The 20,010-nt window shown below is 38.5% G+C and overlaps 1 protein-coding gene across 1 annotated transcript in view; it reads left to right on the top strand.

The window, feature by feature from the left end:
- SPATA18 (spermatogenesis associated 18) overlaps positions 1-7,263 on the top strand; it is a 34,433-nt gene extending 27,170 nt beyond the window's left edge. Inside the window, exons 10-13 of the mRNA XM_068542216.1 lie at positions 2,198-2,321; positions 4,127-4,210; positions 6,849-6,894; positions 7,205-7,263. Of these exons, the coding sequence (XP_068398317.1) occupies positions 2,198-2,321; positions 4,127-4,210; positions 6,849-6,894; positions 7,205-7,212 (262 nt within the window). The 3' untranslated portion in view covers positions 7,213-7,263. The remainder of the gene's footprint in view (positions 1-2,197; positions 2,322-4,126; positions 4,211-6,848; positions 6,895-7,204) is intronic.
- The last annotated feature ends 12,747 nt before the right edge of the window (positions 7,264-20,010 follow it).

The raw sequence follows: 20,010 nt of genomic DNA, 5'->3' as shown, positions 1-20,010 counted from the left end.
AGGGATTCTTTATAAATAAGTGATCTTGTCTGTATTCTCTGGGAACAATTTAGGGAAAAGAACTCTGGGTGGGGAAATCAACAGACATTACCTGATTTTCAGGCCCAGCCATATACTTCTCTGTACTACAGGGCAGGGCCCTCTTCTGGGGTCATTTTCCTTCTCAGTCAGATGTGCTTCAGAGGTGATGTTATGATTTCCATTGAACATATTGGTCTTGGGGAGAACTAATGAGTACCTGGAGTCTGTTTGGAACTCTTTAAAAGAAAAGTGCTAGGGAGGAGATATGGGGATATATGTATATGTATAGCTGATTCACTTTGTTATAAAGCAGAAACTAACACACCATTATAAAGCAATTGTACTCCAATAAAGATGTTAAAAAAAAAAGAAAAGTGCTATAGAAATACAGACATGTATTGCTTTTTATTGTTTAAAATTTTTTTATTGAGGTATAATTGACATATAAGATTGTATTAGTTTCACGTCTACAACATAATGATTCTACATTTGTATATATTGTGAAATGATTATCACCATCAGTCACCATATATAGTTACAAAACTTTTTTTTCTTTCAATGAGAACTTTTAAGATCTATTCTCTAAGCAGCTTTCAAATTTGCGATACAGTATTATTAACTATATTGTTAACAATTATACGTCTGCATGACATTTATTTTGTAACTGGAAGTTTGTACCTTTGGACCTCCCTAACCCATTTTGCCCCCATGTCCAGCAACCACTAATCTGTTTTCTGTATCTGTGAGCTTGGTTTTTGTTTGTTTGTTTGCTTTAGATTCCACATGTAAGTGAGATTGTATGGTATTTGTCTTTCTCTGTCTGACTTATTTCATAATGCCCTCAAGGCTCATCCATGTTGTCTCAGTTGACAAGATTTCATTCTCTTTTTTTTTATAGCAAAATAGTATCCCATTGTATAGATACCACAACTTTTTAAACCATTAATCCATCAATGAACACTTAGATGTCCATCTTGCCTATTGTAAATAAAGCAGCAATGAACATGGGGGTATATATATCTTTTCAAATTAGTGTTTAGTTTTCTTTGGATAAATACCTAGAAGTGGAATTGCTGGATCATATGGTAATTCTGTTTTTAATTTTTTTAAAAATAAATCTATTTATTTATTTATTTATTTATTTTTGGCTGCGTTGGATCTCCGTTGCTACGCGTGGGCTTTCTCTAGTTGCGGCGAGCGGGGGCTACTCTTCGTTGCGGTGCGCGGGCTTCTCATTGCGGTGGCTTCTCTTGTTGCGGAGCACGGTCTCTAGGTGCATGGGCTTCAGTAGTTGTGGCACGCGGGCTCAGTAGTTGTGGCTCGCAAGCTCAGTAATTGTGGCTTACAGGCTCTAGAGCGCAGGCTCAGCAGTTGTGGCGCACGGGCTTAGCTGCTCCGCGGCATGTGGTATCTTCTCGGACCAGGGCTCAAACCCGTGTCCCTTGCATTGGCAGGCAGATTCTTAACCACTGTGCCATCAGAGAAGTCCCCAGCATGAGAAATCTTATAGGTTGCCTGTGGGACTTAGATGGTCTCTGTCTCTAGCATTTGACTGAATTACAATTCTTGTAATCCTGAGAAGGAACAAGACTAGTCTGGCATGACTTTTTTTTGGTCAGTTTAAAAAAATTGAAGTATAATTGATTTACAGTATTGTGTTGGGGTGGCTCCATTGTGCAGTGATAGCGCATTGCAGTTCTACAATGCTGTGTTAACTTCTGCTCTACAGCGAAGTGATTCAGTTACACATATGCATATCTCTATATACATTCTTTCTAAAATATTCTTTTTCATTATGGTTTATCATAGGATATTGAATATAGTTCTCTGTGCTCTACAGTGGGACCTTGTTGTTTATCCATCTAAATATGCTAGTTTGCATCCACTAACCCCAGCCTCCCACTGCATCCCTCCCACAACCCCTACCCCTCAGCAACCACCAGTCTGTTCTCTATGACATGACTTGTTTTTAGTGAGCCCATGTTGGGTCCTTGTTATCACTGGTTCCTATTCTAGGAGCCCACAACTATCTCTTTAACAATAGAATCAGGATCCATATTTATCTAAATGTGAGCAGAATAAAAGATGAAAATTTATACTGATGTCCCCTTCCCTCCCAGTTAGGTTACATAACTGCTTACCTTCTCTTTCTTGTTCTTTTGGGTGTTTAAAATAGGTACCGTCGAAGCTATGACTCCGATTTCACGGCTCCCTTGGTCTTCTATCACGTGTGGCCTGCTATCATGGAGAATGACTGTATCATTATGAAGGGAGAAGCTGTCACCAGGAGAGGGGCTTTTGTACGGTGGCCTTGCATAGTGACAATTCATCACAAGTGTTTGATTCACAAGTTCGAGAACATTTATAAACCCAGAGATTCTATAAAAGAAGTTCATAAAGGGTTATTTGATAAGATTTCGTACAAAGGAGAGGAAAGGGACCGGCTGGGAAAGAACAGATTCTTTTCTTTGATTCTTCCATGAGTCTTCATCATTTCCTGGCAGTCGTTTCTTTGTTTATTGCTTTATTTACAAGATAGAACTGGTCCTATTTGCCTCCTCTGTCTTAGAAATATTATGCTATTATAAGGGCAAAGCCCTTTGAGCTCAACTTTTGGAGGCCCTCTACAATTCTAAGCATTTAAAAGTGACCAATTAACTGTCAGAAAACAATTGGCCCGATTTTTACTGATAGTTCTGTATTTTGGGATATGATGGCTGTGTCCTGTTTTTCTCTCCTTGGTATGATGTGTAGGGAGGGGAGGGATGGAGAAAAAGAGGGCAGAGGAGGTGGGGAGAGAGGAGCCAATCAGTTTTGGAGGGTTGCTTCCTATATACATTGGCTGTAGAATGTTTTGAACATGTTAAATAATTGGACAGCCTTCAGAATGGAGTCTTAGGTATGCAAGTGTGTAAGTGTGTGTGTTAAGGTGGGGAGAGGATGTTGGAACTGGTTGCTACGGGTGCTTGGATATTCTGTATTGTTCCCATTATGGAGTTTTACCCTGCCCTTCCTAGAAGTTAAGTGAATCCTGGAGAGGAGCTCCCAGGTCCAGAGCAAAGCCACCATCTTGGTGGTCTCAGTTCCTGTTCTCTTTGACCTGGAGAATAGGGGAAGTGCTTCATGGCAGCTTTTCACACATGAAGTGGAGAAGCGGAATAGTGTATTTAAAAGAACTTAAGAACTTAAGCTTAAACATCCCACTGTAGCATAAAGTATCTCAATGAAAATATTCTGTGCTGTAAGAGTTGAGCCCATAGAAACTGGGTTGTGTTGACTTGGCAATCGCACGTGCTCTACAATGAATGAGCTCATAAAACGTGCTTCTTGCCCTTACAACAATTACCCTCTATTAAGAAACTCTTGTTGTAGACTGTCTGCAGTGCAATTTGGAAGGGAGGGAGAGGAAATAGCCACTATTCCTATGTTCTCCATCAAATAGCAATTGCCTTTTAACTTCCTTCTTCTCTCCCCTCAAGTATGTCACCAATATTTACCCAAGCTTAAACTCCTAAAACAAAGAAAATACCCTTAAAGCAAGAACTTGGGAAAGGGTTGAACGACGGGAATTGATGAGAAGACTTTGACTAGTAAAATCTCATTATAGGAAATAAAATTTTCTTTTTGTTCATTAACTTAGTTGGACAGTAGGTGGGCCACAGTAGTGATTCACTCACTCACTTATTCATTAATTCATTTTATTCAATAGTTATTTACGACCCAAGCACTGTGTTTACGTGCTGGGGATTCAGCAATGAACAAAGCAAACACAAATTCCTGACCAGATGGAGCTTACGTTCTCCAACACTTGCAAACCTGAATGTAATTTCTAACAGTTTACTCATCAAAACAAAGTTCCACTAGCATCATGAATTTGAATATCCCGAAGTTCATTGTAATGGGATTTTATTTGAGAAGTACCCTAGAGCTATTGTCAAATATTGGGCAGCTATAGCAAATGAGTGTACTCATACTGACGACCAGTAACGGGCAAGTGTAATCATATCAGAAAAACCTCTTGTTCGTTCTATGGGATATGAGTATTGTTTTAAGCCACCTGGGCTTTCACAAACTATTGACTATTTTTCTCTTTCTCTTTCTCTAGTGGAACTCAGTGCGATCTCTAAGTCGATGTCGAAGCAGGAGTTTAAGTCCCATCTGCCCTCGTAGCCGTATTAGTTTAAGCACGGTACGTATCTGTCTAATCATTTTTACACAAAATCATCTTATGGTTGATGTTTTTTTTGGTCCACAGTCACCTATAAAAGAGGTGATGATAAGTTTGTAGGTAGAAAGAGAACCTACTACAATCACCCCAGATTGATTTTTATACTACCTTGGCTAAGGAATTTATCATTCTAGAAAGAAGGAAGTAGAGGTAGTATTTTTCTTCATTAGTTGAAAGAATAATAGACTTTAGTTATTTCGTGTTTTATTTTTATCTTTAAATGAAAATGGGCTATTAGCTATGAGTCTCCTGAACAGAGAATAGGACATCTTAGTCAACTGGTCTCTGCACACATCAGTCTCTGGTATCTCTAGAACTTCTTGTATGAGTTTGGAGAAATTGCTCAAATGGTCTGGATTTCAATACTGTGTAAAGGGCATTGCAGGTCTTAATTTTCCTCCAAACTTCAAAGTAGAAAGAATTAGGATTAGTCTCTGTGTATTCATTCTTAGGATTACTAACACATCTATCAAAAAAAAAAAAATAACAGCAAAAACATCTCTGAAAACTTTGGAGATAATATCCCTAAAAACTAACATTATTATGATTCACCACTGTTCATTCATTCAACACATAATATTTAGTCAGTGCCTTTTGAATACAGATCTAGACCAAGACATGTTAAGATACCAGATAGGCTAACAATTTGCTGTTCCTTCAAATAAAAATTCTTTAAATATTTGTTCAAACTTGTTTTAGGGAGAGTGGTAGAGAAGGCAACTTCTCTGAAATTATCTCTAGCGATGCAACTCTAGCCCTAAACTTCTAAACCCCTCTCAACAAAACATTATGTTTGATAATGTTCTTTTTTTTTTTTTTAAATAAATTTATTTATTTATTTATTTTTGGCTGCGTTGGGTCTTCGTTGCTGCGCGCGGACTTTCTCTAGTTGTGGTGAGCGGGGGCTACTCTTCTTTGCAGTGCACGGGCTTCTCATTGTGGTGGCTTCCCTTGTTGTGGAGCACGGGCTCTAGGTGCGCAGGCTTCAGTAGTTGTAGCACACGGGCTCAGTAGTTGTGGCTCGCGGGCTCTAGAGTGCAGGCTCAGTAGTTGTAGCACCCGGGCTTAGTTGCTCCGCGGCATGTGGGATCTTCCTGGACCAGGACTCGAACCCGTGTCCCCTGCATTGGCAGGCTGATTCTTAACCACTGTGCCACCAGGAGAGCCCTGATAACATTCTTATCAAACATTTTTTCCGTTATCGGATGGATGCTAGTGTGTATGTGTGTGTGGGCAATACAGAAATGACTAAAACATGGTTTCTTCCCTGAATGAGTTTCAATATAGGAAGATCAGTATGATTTCAACAAAGTAACTGAATTTTACTGAATGACAGCTAAAGCTGTCAGAGGAGGTAGAGATTCCCTCTGGATTTAGTTCACGGGGGAGTTGTTATGTGATCTGGCAGAATTTTTGTGGGCTGGGAAACTGGGGACGACTGTCCACATGAAAGAAATGGCCTGAGAATGGAAAGCCATGTGTCAGACACAATTTTTAGCTCTTGCTGATTTTAATATAACTTAATTATCCTTATTGCCAAATAGGTATTCACAGTAGGAAAAAGCAAAAGGAGAGTACATTTAACGGGCTGATAAATTAAAAAGACATATTACGAGTTTTATACTGGAAGAATTACAATTCTCATTCTAAGACGAAGTGTTCTATCAGAAGAAAGAGCAATATTAGACACCTGTTGCACTTACAGCCATGGCAAATTATAACTCTGGACCCTCATTGGAAGGCTTAGCATAGGGCAATGTCCCTCTGTAATAAGTACCTGTATGTGTTTGAACCCATCCTCTCTTTTTCCAACTGTGTGCCCAGGGAGAGCAAACTTAAACTTTTGATAGACTAAAGTAGATTCTCAAAGGTGAAACTGCTGCCAAAATCCTGTCCCTTTCCAGCATCATCTCTTTACGACAAGCCCGGTACAAACATTTTTGGTTAATCTGGTTGACTTGTTTGAGACCTCATATCCAGAACAGCTTCCATCTTTGTTAATGTCTATTTATCTAAAGTGCTTGAAAACTCACAGCAAGAATGATGCTTGCGGTCAGTTATTTCCGAGCCATCGCAGGCTTGTAGGTATGGGGGTAGCTTTTCCTCAGTGAAAGCAAAGGTGAGATTTGAAAAATGGCTCTTTTCTGGCTTCCCAGTGACCCTCCTTCATAGGACAGCATTTTGGACACATGATATAATTCATATAAAGGATGTGCCAGAGAGTATTGGATCATTTTAGCTTTAATTAATAATAATAATAAATATTTTCTGGAAAGCATAGACTTCAGTATGGCCAGTGAGCATCCCGTCTCAAAGTGTTTAGCAACCACTAAAAACAACCACAGCAACAAAAACCAACAAAAAACTAGGCCACTGAGCTCAGCTTTTAGTTAATAATATAATTTAAGCTAAGTTGAGTGTCCATTTACTTCAGGAAGTATAAAAGGAATCACAGGGCTCAACCTCAGGGGGAAACCATCATAGTTCTAAACTGCTTCAGATAAACTCTTTAGCTGGTTTTAGGAAAAAAAAATCAAAAGGATTCTTTCTTTGAGCTCCATCTACTGTGTAGTTCACACTACACTTTTATATTTTCCAGATATCTCGAAGCCGGAGTCCTTCTCCAATAAGATATGGATTGCCAAGTAAGTAGGATGATCTAGACGGAACAAAGTTTCTGCTTTTTATTGTTGCTTTTAGAGCTCAGCATCGTGCAGCAAAATGAATGTTTTGCTCCTTGGAGAACATTTCTCACCTTCACTTCACACCTTTTATTTCTGGGCCTTCTTGCAGGATGGTACCACGGCAGGTGCCATGGGTGACACAGGAAGAGGCTCTCATGGAGAGATTTGATTGATGTAAACTTAGATTAACCACCCACCTTTCTTTTAGGTCTTCCCAAAAGAAAGTCTAAGAAATGGACCATAATAATAAACCGTTTGCTTTTCTCCCTAGGGTTTTAAAACCACCAGCCATGTTCCTCTGCCCAGGACGTCTGCAACGGCCAACTTACCCAGTGCCTCCGCCTGCCTGCTGTCTGCCTCAGACCTCACTTAAGATAATGTGAAAAGGCAATTCTGTGTATCACTTCACACAGAGAGTTAAATGTTTTGGCTTAGTGCATTTGTAACTTCAGATATATTGCATTTTATTTTATTTTATAGATACAGAGTCCATTAATTTGATAAAAAACAATTGCCTAGGTATTTAGGATCATATTCATTCGAAGCAAAGTCCATTACACTGGTTCAGGATTCTCATCCTGAAATACGAGGCTCTTTTATAGCAACTACAAGAACTAAAGTGGAAAATCTTTACCGTGCTGAGTCCAAAAGACAAGAGGAGTCATTTCAGTTTATAAACTGATCATAAATATTATAATTGCTGGTTTTAGCTTTAACTGGAAAACAATCTGGGGTGTTTTAATTTTCTTTGGGGGTTTGGAAGACAGCCCTAGTCTCAGGTTGGGGAACTTATAGCATAGCAGTGACTTCAGGCTAAATGTAGGTGATGATGATTTAGGAGAATATAGTTCATTGGCTCGCTTCTCTTTTCTTACTGTGAAGTGCCCAGTGTGGCTGAATTGAGCACTGTTTGTTGAAGCTACTTACTTGAGAGAATTCTCTTGCTTCATAAATGCAGAGCTGTGATCTGGATAGAAGCCAGTTTGGAGATAAATGTTAATTACCTTGTGTTTATCTCCCAGGAATATTTCAGGCAGTTTTAATGTACGTGTGAAATATAAAAGCTTCCTGGGACACATCCTTTACCTATTCCACCTGGTTGTTTACAAACTCAGACCACGTAAGAACTCCATCTGACTAAAAACACTTAAACTCAAGGCTAAAACCTAAGGGTACCATTTATGGATTTTAAATTGAAGGTCTATCCCTTGATTCCTTCACTGTGAAGTACTGTTGACAAAGTTCACATTCAAGGTTATAATGGAATGTTGCTTTCTCAGGATGAATAATGTTCTTTCTGTTTTTTTTTTTTTTTAAATTCTTTTCACTTTAATGCTGGTTTTAAACACAAGCTTTGCAAATGACAGCTTTTGCTGTGTGCCTTTTAGAGAGAAGCGCTGAACTGGTCACAGCTCAGTTTGTGTATGCTCAGCACCAGAACCAGCACCTGGGGCTTTTTAGGTGAAAACAAACAAACAAAAAACCCCACAAAAAACCAAAAAAATCTTCTCTAAAGCATCTTGCCTCTTGTGCTGGGACACAGGGACAGGGAGAGACCTCCCCAGTCTCCACCCCTTGGGTCTAATGGTCACCAACTCATTCTGAAGCGTGAACTTAATTGTTCTCCCTCTGCGTTTATGTAGGCATCACTTTGAGGCAGGGCCGCGTGCTGGAAGGAGAACTCAGTGCCCAGGTAACTCCAGTTCTGACCTGGTCATCAGCTTGCTTGGTGGCCTTAAGCAAGTTACTGCATCTCTCTGAGCCTCAGTTTCACTGCATAGCAAGGAGGGTGGATGGGATCAGTGGTTCTCTCAACCCTCCCAGACTCATGCCCTCTTTCATAACAAATATTTTATTTTGGCTATTCTGAAATGATGTTCAAAGTTAATATGATTTATAGGCATATATACTTTTAAACAACGAATACAGTACTTGAACTGTAATATAAATCAGAAAAAAGGAAAGCAGTTTTTAATAAAATAGAATGTAGTTCAACAAAAAAGCTTGGGTATGACTATCCCGGAAGATAAAGTCATCAGACGCTTACGCCTTTATCTTTATGTAGAATTACTAGCTACAAATGCAGATCAATGTGCGTTGTACTGGCAATATCATAAACACTAATGTCATGGGTTTTCTGAAATGGTGCACAACTCTTGGTAAAGTTTTGAACAAAAACTTACAGCTGTGCCTTAATTTACATAGTAAATGCATTCCTGGAGAAGCTGGTGTATATTAAAACCATAGAATGTGTTATATGTTAAAAGGTCTTTTCTAAAATCTCATTAAATAATGAGAATGCCTACATATCAGAATTTTTTAGGAGTGAAATATGGGAATGCATCTGATTGGGAAAAAGATGCATTAACATCTTAATGCACCTTAACCTTGGTGACTTTGAAAAATGATAAACTCTTTCTTTGTAACCTGGATAAATGTTAGTTTTTGTATTACCAGTTTAACCTCTAATAATAAAATTAAGAAAAAAAGTGCTTCTGTACTTGTAGGTTCTTTGCAATGAAATACTTTCCTTGCAGATTCCCTTCACCCATCTCCATTTTCTGAGGTCTGAACCAGGGCCACAAATTCCCTCAATAAATATCAATGGTGCCTCTGCTCTGGGGTTGACTCCATGATGCTGTGATTCCATGCTGCAACTTAATTATCAGCTTCAGCTTATTTTATTCACAATTCTTTGTCTTCATATTCAAGATACTCTCTCTGAGTAGTTCTATACCGTTTTCATGTACATTATTTCAGTTTCTCCCCACGAGAAATCCAGGTGTCTTCAGTGTAAAATAGGTTAGGAACCTGTTCATCCAATACACCATGTGGTCTTCTTCCAAGCCTTTTTATTTCAGAATAATATTCTCTCCTGTTTTCTTTTGTTCCTCCATGGCCTATAGCATCAGCTATTTTGTTTATTGGTTTGTTCGTTCATTCATTCATTCATACATTCACAAGTTCAATGAGCACCTCCTGTATGCTAGATACAGTATGTCCTGCTAGGGATGTAGTGATGGACAAGGTTCGGGCTCTTCTGGAGCTTAATGTCATGTCCAGTTGCATTCCTTTGTGCTTTTCCTGTCATAGAGAGCATATATGATGGAAGAAAGAAAAAACAATACAGCCAGTAGAGCAAATTTAAAAGAGAGAGCACCACATATCAATTGAAGAATTAATTTGGGGGGCAAATACCTATATATAAGAAAGTTATTCAAGACAATGGGAGAAATATGGTGAACGTCACAAAAGAATGTAACTCAGTTATGTCATTCACAGGTGAATTACTCAGTCTTTTTACAAGTATCTACTGAAACTATAATCCTAGGGTCATCATCAGCCATAAAATGAGTGCGGGGAGAGGGGCCCAGAGATCCATCTAATACTTCCAATTACTGCAGCTGTGTCCTCCACCTGCCATATTCCTAAGAAATGGCAAGTTGCAGAGCATTATAATTCACTTTTAGGCACCTGCAAATCCTTCACAAGGCAGATTGCTGCCAATAGTGTTCTATAAAGTTTGGGTTGAATGGGAGACTTCTTAGCAGTATGACTTTGAATAGTATTATACCTATAGTTAAGGGTAATGTGTTAAGGAGATTTTAAGAAGTTAGTATTCCAAACTGCATTAGGTCATTGAACTGTGAGCCCAGGAACCATACGGGTAGGGTAAGTGACATTCAGCATATGCCATTTAAATACCAAAACGGTGAAGGCTGTTGGCCTTAATACACTGAGTGAATAGGGGCATCGAAAATGAAGCAGGAACTAATTTTCTTTCAAGTGCAATGTGATGCAATAATTTCACGCTTAAAAAATTGCCCCCTGGGTGCCAGCATGAATATCATACTTTCCACAGTATCACTGGCAATTAGTGTATCAAAACCAGGCAGCCAGCAAACACATGAAAGGATGCTCAACATCACTAATCGTTAGAGAAATGCAAATCAAAACTACAATTAAATATCACCTCACACCAGTCAGAATGGCCATCATCAAAAAAATCTACAAACAATAAATGCTGGAGAGGACGTGGAGAAAAGGGAACCCTCTTGCACTGTTGGTGGGAATGTAAATGGGTACAGCCACTATGGAAAACGGTATGGAGGTTCCTTAAAAAACTAAAAATTAGAACTACCATATGACCCAGCAATCCCACTACTGGGCATATACCCTGAGAAAACCATAATTCAAAAAGAGTCATGTACCACAATGTTCATTGCAGCTCTGTTTACAATAGCCAGGCCATGGAAGCAACCTAAGTGTCCATTGACAGGTGAATGGATAAAGAAGATGTGGCACATATATACAATGGAATATTAGCCATAAAAAGAAATGAAATTGAGTTATCTGTAGTGAGGTGGATGGACCTAGAGACTGTCATACAGAGTGAAGTAAGTCAGAAAGAGAAAAACAAATACCATATGCTAACACATATATATGGAATCTAAAAAAAAAAAAAAAGTTCTGAAGAACCTAGGGGCAGGACAGGAATAAAGATGCAGACATAGAGAATGGACTTGAGGACACGGGAAGGGGGAAGGGTAAGCTGAGACGAAGTGAGAGAGTGGCATGGATATATATACACTACCAAATGTGAAATAGATAGCTAGTGGGAAGCAGCCACGTAGCACAGGAAGATCAGCTTGGTGCTTTGTGACCACCTAGAGGGGTGGGATAGGGAGGGTGGGAGGGAGATGCAAGAGGGAGGGGATATGGGGATATGTGTATATGTATAGCTGATTCACTTTGTTATAAAGCAGAAACTAACACACCATTGTAAAGCAATTATACTCCAATAAAGATGTAAAAAAAAAACAAAAAACAAACAAAACAACCAGGCAGCTAACTCTATTTGCTATTGGGTGAACAACAAAAAATATGATAAATGGGTATGTTATAGCTTTATTTCAATATAGTTTAAGCCATAATTTTAGGATACAACCAAAATAATGTCTTGAAATGTGATGTGAAATATATTTTGGAAAAGGTAGTAATTGGATAATTGTCAGAAGCTCTTGAGCGCCATTTGATGAATCGGACCCTTTCGCAATTGATTTCTGGTGTTGGGTTGCTGGGGATGTGGCATTATACGCCCCTCCTACTTGCTTCTATCTTCTTAGACCAGGGGACAAATTTCAGAGCTGTGTCTTCAGAATAACAGACTTTAGGATTGGCCTGGCTCTGCGGGTCACAAAGTTGAAGTGAGAATGGAAACAGTTATTCGTTCATTCATCATTGATTCACTTAGGAAGCATTTGTCTGTGCTTTTTTTTTTTTTTTAATTTATTTATTTTTGGCTGCATTGGGTCTCCGTTGCTGCGCGCGGGCTTTCTCTAGTTGCAGTGAGCGGGGCTACTCTACTTTGCGGTGCGCGGGCTTCTCATTGCGGTAGCTTCTCTGGTTGCGGAGCATGGGCTCTAAGCGTGTGGGCTTCAGTAGTTGTGCTTAGTTGCTCCATGGCACGTGGGATATTCCCAGACTACGGACTGAACCCACGTCCCCAGCATTGGCAAGCAGATTCTTAACCACCGCGCCACCAGGGAAGTCCCTTGATGCTTGTTAAATGATGTTCCAGTCATGGTGTTAGGAGGTTTTGGAGTCTTTTCAGGAAGTCATATGGGTGGAGGGGGAGATGAAGGACTATTAGCGCCTTTAGCATGTGATTAGGGTTGGCAGGATATATAATGGAATTTTACCCTTTGAATGGGATGGTCAAGGGCATGAAAACCAAGTTACACCTATTACACTCTTGTGTTTGGCACCAGTAGAGTTTTACTAGGCAGTGAGAATTCTGTGTTTCCAGAAGGCAGCTTCATTTTAGAAATGGTTGCTTTAGACTGGATATTTGTGTCCCCCCCAAATCCATATGTTGAAACCTAAACCCCAATGTGATGGTGTTTGGAGATGGGGGCTTTGGGAGGTGATTAGATCATGAGGGTGGAGCCTTCATGAATGTAATTAGTGCCTTTATAAAAGAGACCCCCTCGAGCTCCCTCAGCCCTTCTCCCATGTAAGGACACAGCAAGATGACCGTCTATGAACCCAAAAGCGGGTTCTCACCAGACATTGAAGCTGCTGACACCTTGATTTTTGACAACCCAGCCTCCAGAACAGTGAGAAATAAATGTTGAGTAAGCTCCCACTCTATGCTATTTTTGTTGTGGCAGCCCGAACAGACTAAGATAATGGTTATCTTTATCTAAGACCCGTTTGTATCCATTCTATCCTGTTGTTTATGACAACTCTCTGCTGCATATCACTGGCCTGGATGTGATGTGACCGATTTCTGACCTTTCTTGGTTTGATTTGAAATTGCCTAACTGAAAATAAAAAGGGTTGGGGGTGGAGGGAGGAAAAATAAAAGAAAAATTTTCGGGTTTTCTTTGATTGGAAAAATAAATTTCTTCTGATGTTATGAAGAGTGATGGCATAATTTAATACATACGCTTCATATTGATAATTTGACAGAAAGCTTAAGATGTTTCTCAGAATAGCCTTTGCAGAATACAAATAACTAGTACTTAATCCAACATTTTTTATGTGCCAGATGTTATGCTAAGCATTATTAAACCCATTTTACAGATGGAGAAGCTAAGGCTAAGTTATTAAGTAACCTGACCCAGGTCACGAAGCACGTAAACGTTGGAGCAAAAGTTCAACCCAGGTTTTCTGATGCTGAGCCCCACCCTCTTCTCCCTGATTCTACAGAATGTTAGTAAGATGTGAACTGAAAAAAAGTGTCCTGTGGTCAACTAAGTTTGAAAAATAATGAGTTAAAAGTGATTCGAACAAATCTCTATAGGACTTCAGAGCCTTTAATCTACTGTTTCTGGGGAACTTCAAAGAGAATGTCATGTGCAGACTCTCTAAAATTATTTTGCCATGGAAGCCTTTTTTTTCATGGAGTTCTTGAAGAAGTACTGTTCTAGAAGGCCTGTTTCAGGAAATTCTTCCTAAGACCTATTGGTTTTCTAGAATTACAGATGCTGCTCACCACTGGGAGTTAGGTTTTATCAACTTTTACAAGTGAAGGAAGAATTCTGACTCTATCACCTGATAAACAGACTTTTCACTCAATAAATTCGTTATGGGATAAAAGGCTCAAAATGGAAATCTCTTATTTATCCTTATTCTTTATACTTCTGCTTATCTTTCCCTTCTGTCTTATTTTCTTCACCCTTCTATCAAGCGTATCATAAAATAAAATTCCCTTGAACCCAGTATTTATGTCAGTGTTGCTTTTCCAGCATTCATGTTTCTCCTTCAGTCCCTCACATGTGATGCCTTTGCATCTTTACTTCTATTTTCTCTTTCTTGTTCTCTTCTGCTTTATCAGGGTTTTGTTTTCCTAGTTAGTCTCTCTAATGTAAATCTATTTACACTTCTTAAAAACAGGTACCTAACCTTTAATGTAATTATGAATCAATGAAAAAGACAAATGGATATTATTCAAAATTAGAACACACTGAATAGCATTCCCTATAAAGATGAATTTGTATCCTGATTCATATATGCACGCATTTTATGAAATTTTAAAATAATTATTTTCTAAATGTTTGAATATTTGGGTTAATAAAAATGACAATTCTTAACTTATGTGTAACTTCCAATAAGTCTGAGTTGTGATTATACTTACATCTTAAGTCACTTCAATAAAAATGTTGATTAATATTTCCCAAATTTGTTTGATGATGAAAATCACTTGGCATGCTTATCAAAGATAGATTCTTGGACTCTACTCCAAGCATACTGAATCAGAATCTCCAGGGGCATCTGTATTTTTAACATTGGCAGACAAGTTTGAAAAGCACTGCTCTCGATCTGGCCTTAATGACTCACAAGCAGAATATTGCAGAAATAATTTATTGCATGTATTATGCTGTCCTTAACTTTCTAAATGGAAAATAAAATATTAATTTAAAAGCCTCTGAGAATATTATTTGCCATACTGCAGTAATAGGTAAGTTACTGAAAATTTAGTATATGTATTCTTGATCTGTGTACATACATATAAAAATATTGCTATATAATTAGATTTTCAATAAAAGAAAGAGAAGGACAAAAAAGAATAGAAATTTTATTTTTCTTCCCTAGAGGTTAAAAAATGTCCTCTCTTGTGTTTCATATTTGGATAGGTTCTTTGTTGAGCTGTCAGAATGTGTATTTCATGTCATTCCCTTCTACCTGTGTTCACTGTGTATTACTGAGAGTTAGAAACACAGAATAACGAGTCCCCATCGGCCACAGTTTGCCTACTCGTGGTTGTCTGCCAAATGGAGCTTGTCACCTGGATGATTCAGACTTTGGAACAGCTTTATGATTATTCATATGAATCTCTAGAGAAAATCTAACAGAGTGAAACTGACATCCAAATATTAGACCTCACAGGTGGCCCACCTCAACTGGAATTTTCCCAAATATTAAATAGAGGAGAGACATTTGGCTTTTTCTGTTTACTCAACAAATGTCCCAAAGAGAAGATTGGAAATGAACCTGTTTCAGTTTCTATTCGTAAAAACTAAAGCACTTTTTCTGTTTTCAGAGTGCAATATAATCTCTCATCACTAGTGTCTTAGTGTTGAAAATTAGGTTCTCAAAAGCTCCAAGAAAGAAATATTGATACAGAGGGGCTAAATGTAACTTCAAATTGAATGTGCCAGTATTTGAAATACATGGTGCTTTGGTGGAAATAATGATAGATTTTTTTTTTTTTTCTTAATGTTTTCCTTGTTTGGTTCAGCTTTTCTTCACTGAATAGCCAGAAGTGGCCTTGTAAAACAAAACAACATTGATTATTGGAAATAAAAGCTGTAAAATTTGGGGGGGGCAGGATAATCCCTTTGTCCTTAACCAATTTGATCCACAATTAAAGGAAATTGTGGGACATAAATCAATTCCAAACTTGAGGTCTCTTTAGTTCACGTAGGCCTGGGAAATGTACAGACAGCCACCAGATGGCAATGTTGCTTAAGAAATAGGCTACTGTCCCTCAGTACTAAGACGCAAACTGGGAAATAGCAATTCCTTAGGTAAAATCTATAACAATTACCAGTTTTACTGCTCTCCATAAATTTAGAGAATAACTTAAATTGATGGAGGATGGCCATGCATAAAATACAAAAAGTGTGATAGAAAATGTGAAGTGTTAAATAACTATCATTATACCTAATAAAGTATTTATGTATTTGATCCCCAAGGCCTGGGAAGAAATTCCTCTGCTAAAACAAAACTTTCTGTGTGTTAATTTTTAAATTTCCTTATGCAACTTACCACCACCATCTTGTTAACTTGGAGTTCTTAATGAGGCATGATTCAGTTTGTTAATAAATATTTTGAATATAGTTCTTTGCTTTTAAACATGGAATAGGAGAAACTGAAGGTTTAATCATCCTTGAAGGTTTCCAGAATTTTTCAGATTGTTAGCTTTTCCCATGGTCCAAACTCCCCAGGTCCGTCCTGAGCAGGGAGGTCAGTTTCAGAGACCCTTAGGGTTATTCCATGCAAATATTTCAGTTGTCACCTGGAAGATGGACTAATATTGCTGAGAAACTCTCTTAAGAAATTATAGGGACTCACGAGAATAACACACGAGCGTTTGAAAAAGGTCACAAATGAAAGGAAGAAAATTCTACAGCATTAATTAAAACTATTTACTTAAAAAAATAAATCTCTGAAGAAGCAGAAATGTTTCCTGTCAAAAATGTAGATTTCCAGGATGGGGGGTGGGAGGAGATAAATTAGGAGTTTGGGATTAACATATACATACTACTACATACAAAATAAACCAGGACCTACTGTATAGCACAGGAAACTATACTCAATATCTTGTAATAATTTATAGTGGAAAAGAATCCGAAAAAGAATATGTATGCATAACTGAATCACCTTGCTGTATACTTGAAACTAACACAACACTGTAAATTAACTATACTTCAATTAAAAAATGTAGATTTGCATTTTGGCTTCTCTAGACCTGCTTTGGTATTTTTTTTCTATTTTATTTTTTAACATAATTTTTCTGAGAACATTGATCTTAAAATTTACGTCTTTAAGGTCAGTGAATTTATCAGTTAAATATTCCTTCTGCCAATGACCACACACCTAAGTTTAAGTGAAAATTCTAGTCTCCAAACAAAATTTTACAAAGGATTTTATACATCCCCCTCCCTCACTGAGGCTTTAATCCAGGTCTTTAGGCTCTGTATCACCTGGGTCAGACTTTTGGGTAAGGGGATCAATCCCCAATTTTTCCACTATCCTCAGAGATATAACAGTTTCAGGATATTGTCGCTGATGGCTGGGAAAGGAAACTCTTCCTTGGTGTGTGTTTATTATCAATAACAAGGATGCTGTTAATTGATGTTACAAGCCATCAGGAAGCCAAGAGCTTATTTGTGTATAGTTTTAACAATAGAGCATCCATCTACTTAGTATTTAATTTTAATAAATAGACATTGTGCATGGTCCCAGGAGGACAGAAGTCACTGTGGGTAAGGTACCTATCTCTCTTAAACCAGAATAGTGTAATAGTGACTTTGCCCCAGAGTCAATCCAGGAAATGGAAAGGAAAAGTTTTGAGTGTTAAAGATATAAGGAAAAGGGGTTAGGATTAAAGAAGAGGTTGAAGGGGGTCTGTTTTCAAGGACATCTCTTTGTTACTAGTTTTGCTTCTGGAGCTGTGTCTATCAGGAAGTCAAGGAGAGGTGAAAACAGGATGTCCACGTTCAGTTGTGCAGATTTTGCTTTTCCCAACCCCAGGGAGCACCTCTCACTTGGATCACTGCTATTCAAAGTGCCAGTCAACAAGGAGCTGGGACCTGATTGTAAATCAATGAACTGCTTCCTTTGTTGAGACAGTTTTGCTACGGGGGGGAAAAAAAAAAAAAAAAAAAAGCTGCACTAAACAGCATGTTTAGGGATAGAGTTGATTTAAATTCTGATGCAAGCTCCTTATTTAATGGTGGACCTAAAATCAATAGCTTGTGGGCTGATAGCAGTCCTGAGCAGCACCAATTAGACTATGATGACAGCAGTGTCCCCTAGAATTGTGCATTGCCCAACAGTGAACCTTATCCAGCAAACCTGCATAAGAGAAGGTGGCTTTAGTATTGGTTTAGTAGCATCTTCAAAGTTCTTGGAAGGCCTCATATAGAAGAGATTATCAGAACCATTTTTGCTGTTCCCCTGCTGAGGGGAAATAAACCATATTCTTCAAACGGGGCTTCTCCCTTTCTTCTGAGATCCTTTAGGAAGAGAAGTATGCACAGGATCTGGACTAGGGTGAGGCAAGTAATGCAGTTGCATTGGGTACCAAAAACTCAGTAATAAAATAATATTTTAATGCAATATTAAAAAAAAGTCAAAGTTAATGAAAAAAATCCATGACGAACAAAGTACGTGCACTTTAAATAAAGACAGGGATGATACTGATAATACATTCTTTTGGATTCTGAATGCATGCTTTGAATTGTCTGCAAATTAATTCAATATGGCTAGTATCTCTGGGCTTTGATGAGAGAATCTCATTGTGATCTGTATCTTTTCAATAAATCAGTTTGGAAACAAGACCAAAAGTAACAGGTTTCTTGGATCACATGAAACTGCATTTACGAGCAACTTTTCTCTGTAGCCACAAAAATAAAAAATGCTAGATCTAAGAAATAATGAGGATTTGCCCAATTTCAGTTTCTGATCACATGAACTTTGTTACACAGGTCTGATCAATACACTTCCATTTAATCCTAGGCATATTTCAGACCAATATGGACATTGGGATGGAAGTGCCAGTCTGATGTGTGGACATCTGTACTGGTGGACCTAAAAGGCATTTCCAATCAAGGGTACAGTGAATAAAAATTTAAAGGCATTTAACAACATAGAAACTGTTTTTTGAGCAAAATATAATCTCTGACATTCACACTGAAAGAGAACATCTTGTGTCAGGAAGAGAGACATTTCCTTGGAAAAGTCAAAGATAAGGGGGAGTTGTTAATTACTGGATGTAATCCCATCGTCTGTTCTTTGATGGGGCTTTCTGAAATACGTATCTTGTTTGGCTTTAGTCTCTGTGTACTGGAGAGTTGCCTTAAGAACAGTTAGCCCTCCATCAATTACAGGATGGTGCAGAGTACACTAGCACTTGAGTGATCTCTGCTTTGAAGAACAATAAGAACTTCATAGAGAAATTTTGGAAAGTCATTCCCTTTGGAGATAATACCAATGTCCCACTAAGCCTCCCCTCTTGGAACACCCCTTTCCCAAGAGCCATAAATAAAGTTAAATGAACTTGTTAATTTCTACATATTCTTAATTATGACAATAGAGTCATTGAAAACAGAAGAAAGCTTATTCTTTCCTTCTTCTTATGAACCTGCAGATCTGTGTTTGCTTCTAACCCCGAGGGCCAACAACAATGCTCTGTTTTGATTTTCATACTTGGAAGTAGAGGACCAGGACCGATCCTGGGCTGCTGCTAGTCAGGCTGAACATGAACTAGGGTATCAGCAAAGCAAGGTCACCCCCCCAAGTAAAATAACTTAGTGTCTATTATTTTCAGAAAGTATTATAAGTAGCTTTAGGGAAAAAAAATCAGAATTTTGTTGGACTTCCTTAAGCTTTTAGACTGTGAAAAAAATTGAATTGTAAATGGGTGGAGGGGATGCGTCATAATTTCTTCAAAGTTTAAGGTCTTTGAAGACAAAATAACATGTACGGGGCAAAACATGAAGCCAGTCTGTCCACTGAGGCTTTTCAAGAAGACGGTCAGGGCTTCCCTGGTGGTGCAGTTGAGAATCCGCCTGCCGATGCAGGGGACACGGGTTCGAGCCCTGGTCTGGGAAGATCCCACATGCCGCGGAGCAACTGGGCCCGTGAGCCACAACTACTGAGCCTGCGCGTCTGGAGCCTGTGCTCCGCAACAAGAGAGGCCGCGATAGTGAGAGGCCCGCGCACCGCGATGAAGAGTGGCCCCCGCTTGCCGCAACTAGAGGAAGCCCTCGCACAGAAACGAAGACCCAACACAGCCATAAATAAATAAATAAATAAATTAATTAATTAAAAAAAAAAAGAAGA

Source organism: Eschrichtius robustus, chromosome 4, assembly GCF_028021215.1.
Source record: "Eschrichtius robustus isolate mEscRob2 chromosome 4, mEscRob2.pri, whole genome shotgun sequence".
Classification (NCBI taxonomy): domain Eukaryota; kingdom Metazoa; phylum Chordata; class Mammalia; order Artiodactyla; family Eschrichtiidae; genus Eschrichtius; species Eschrichtius robustus.
Note: the sequence above shows the minus strand (reverse complement) of the source record. Positions and strands in the feature narration are given on the sequence as shown.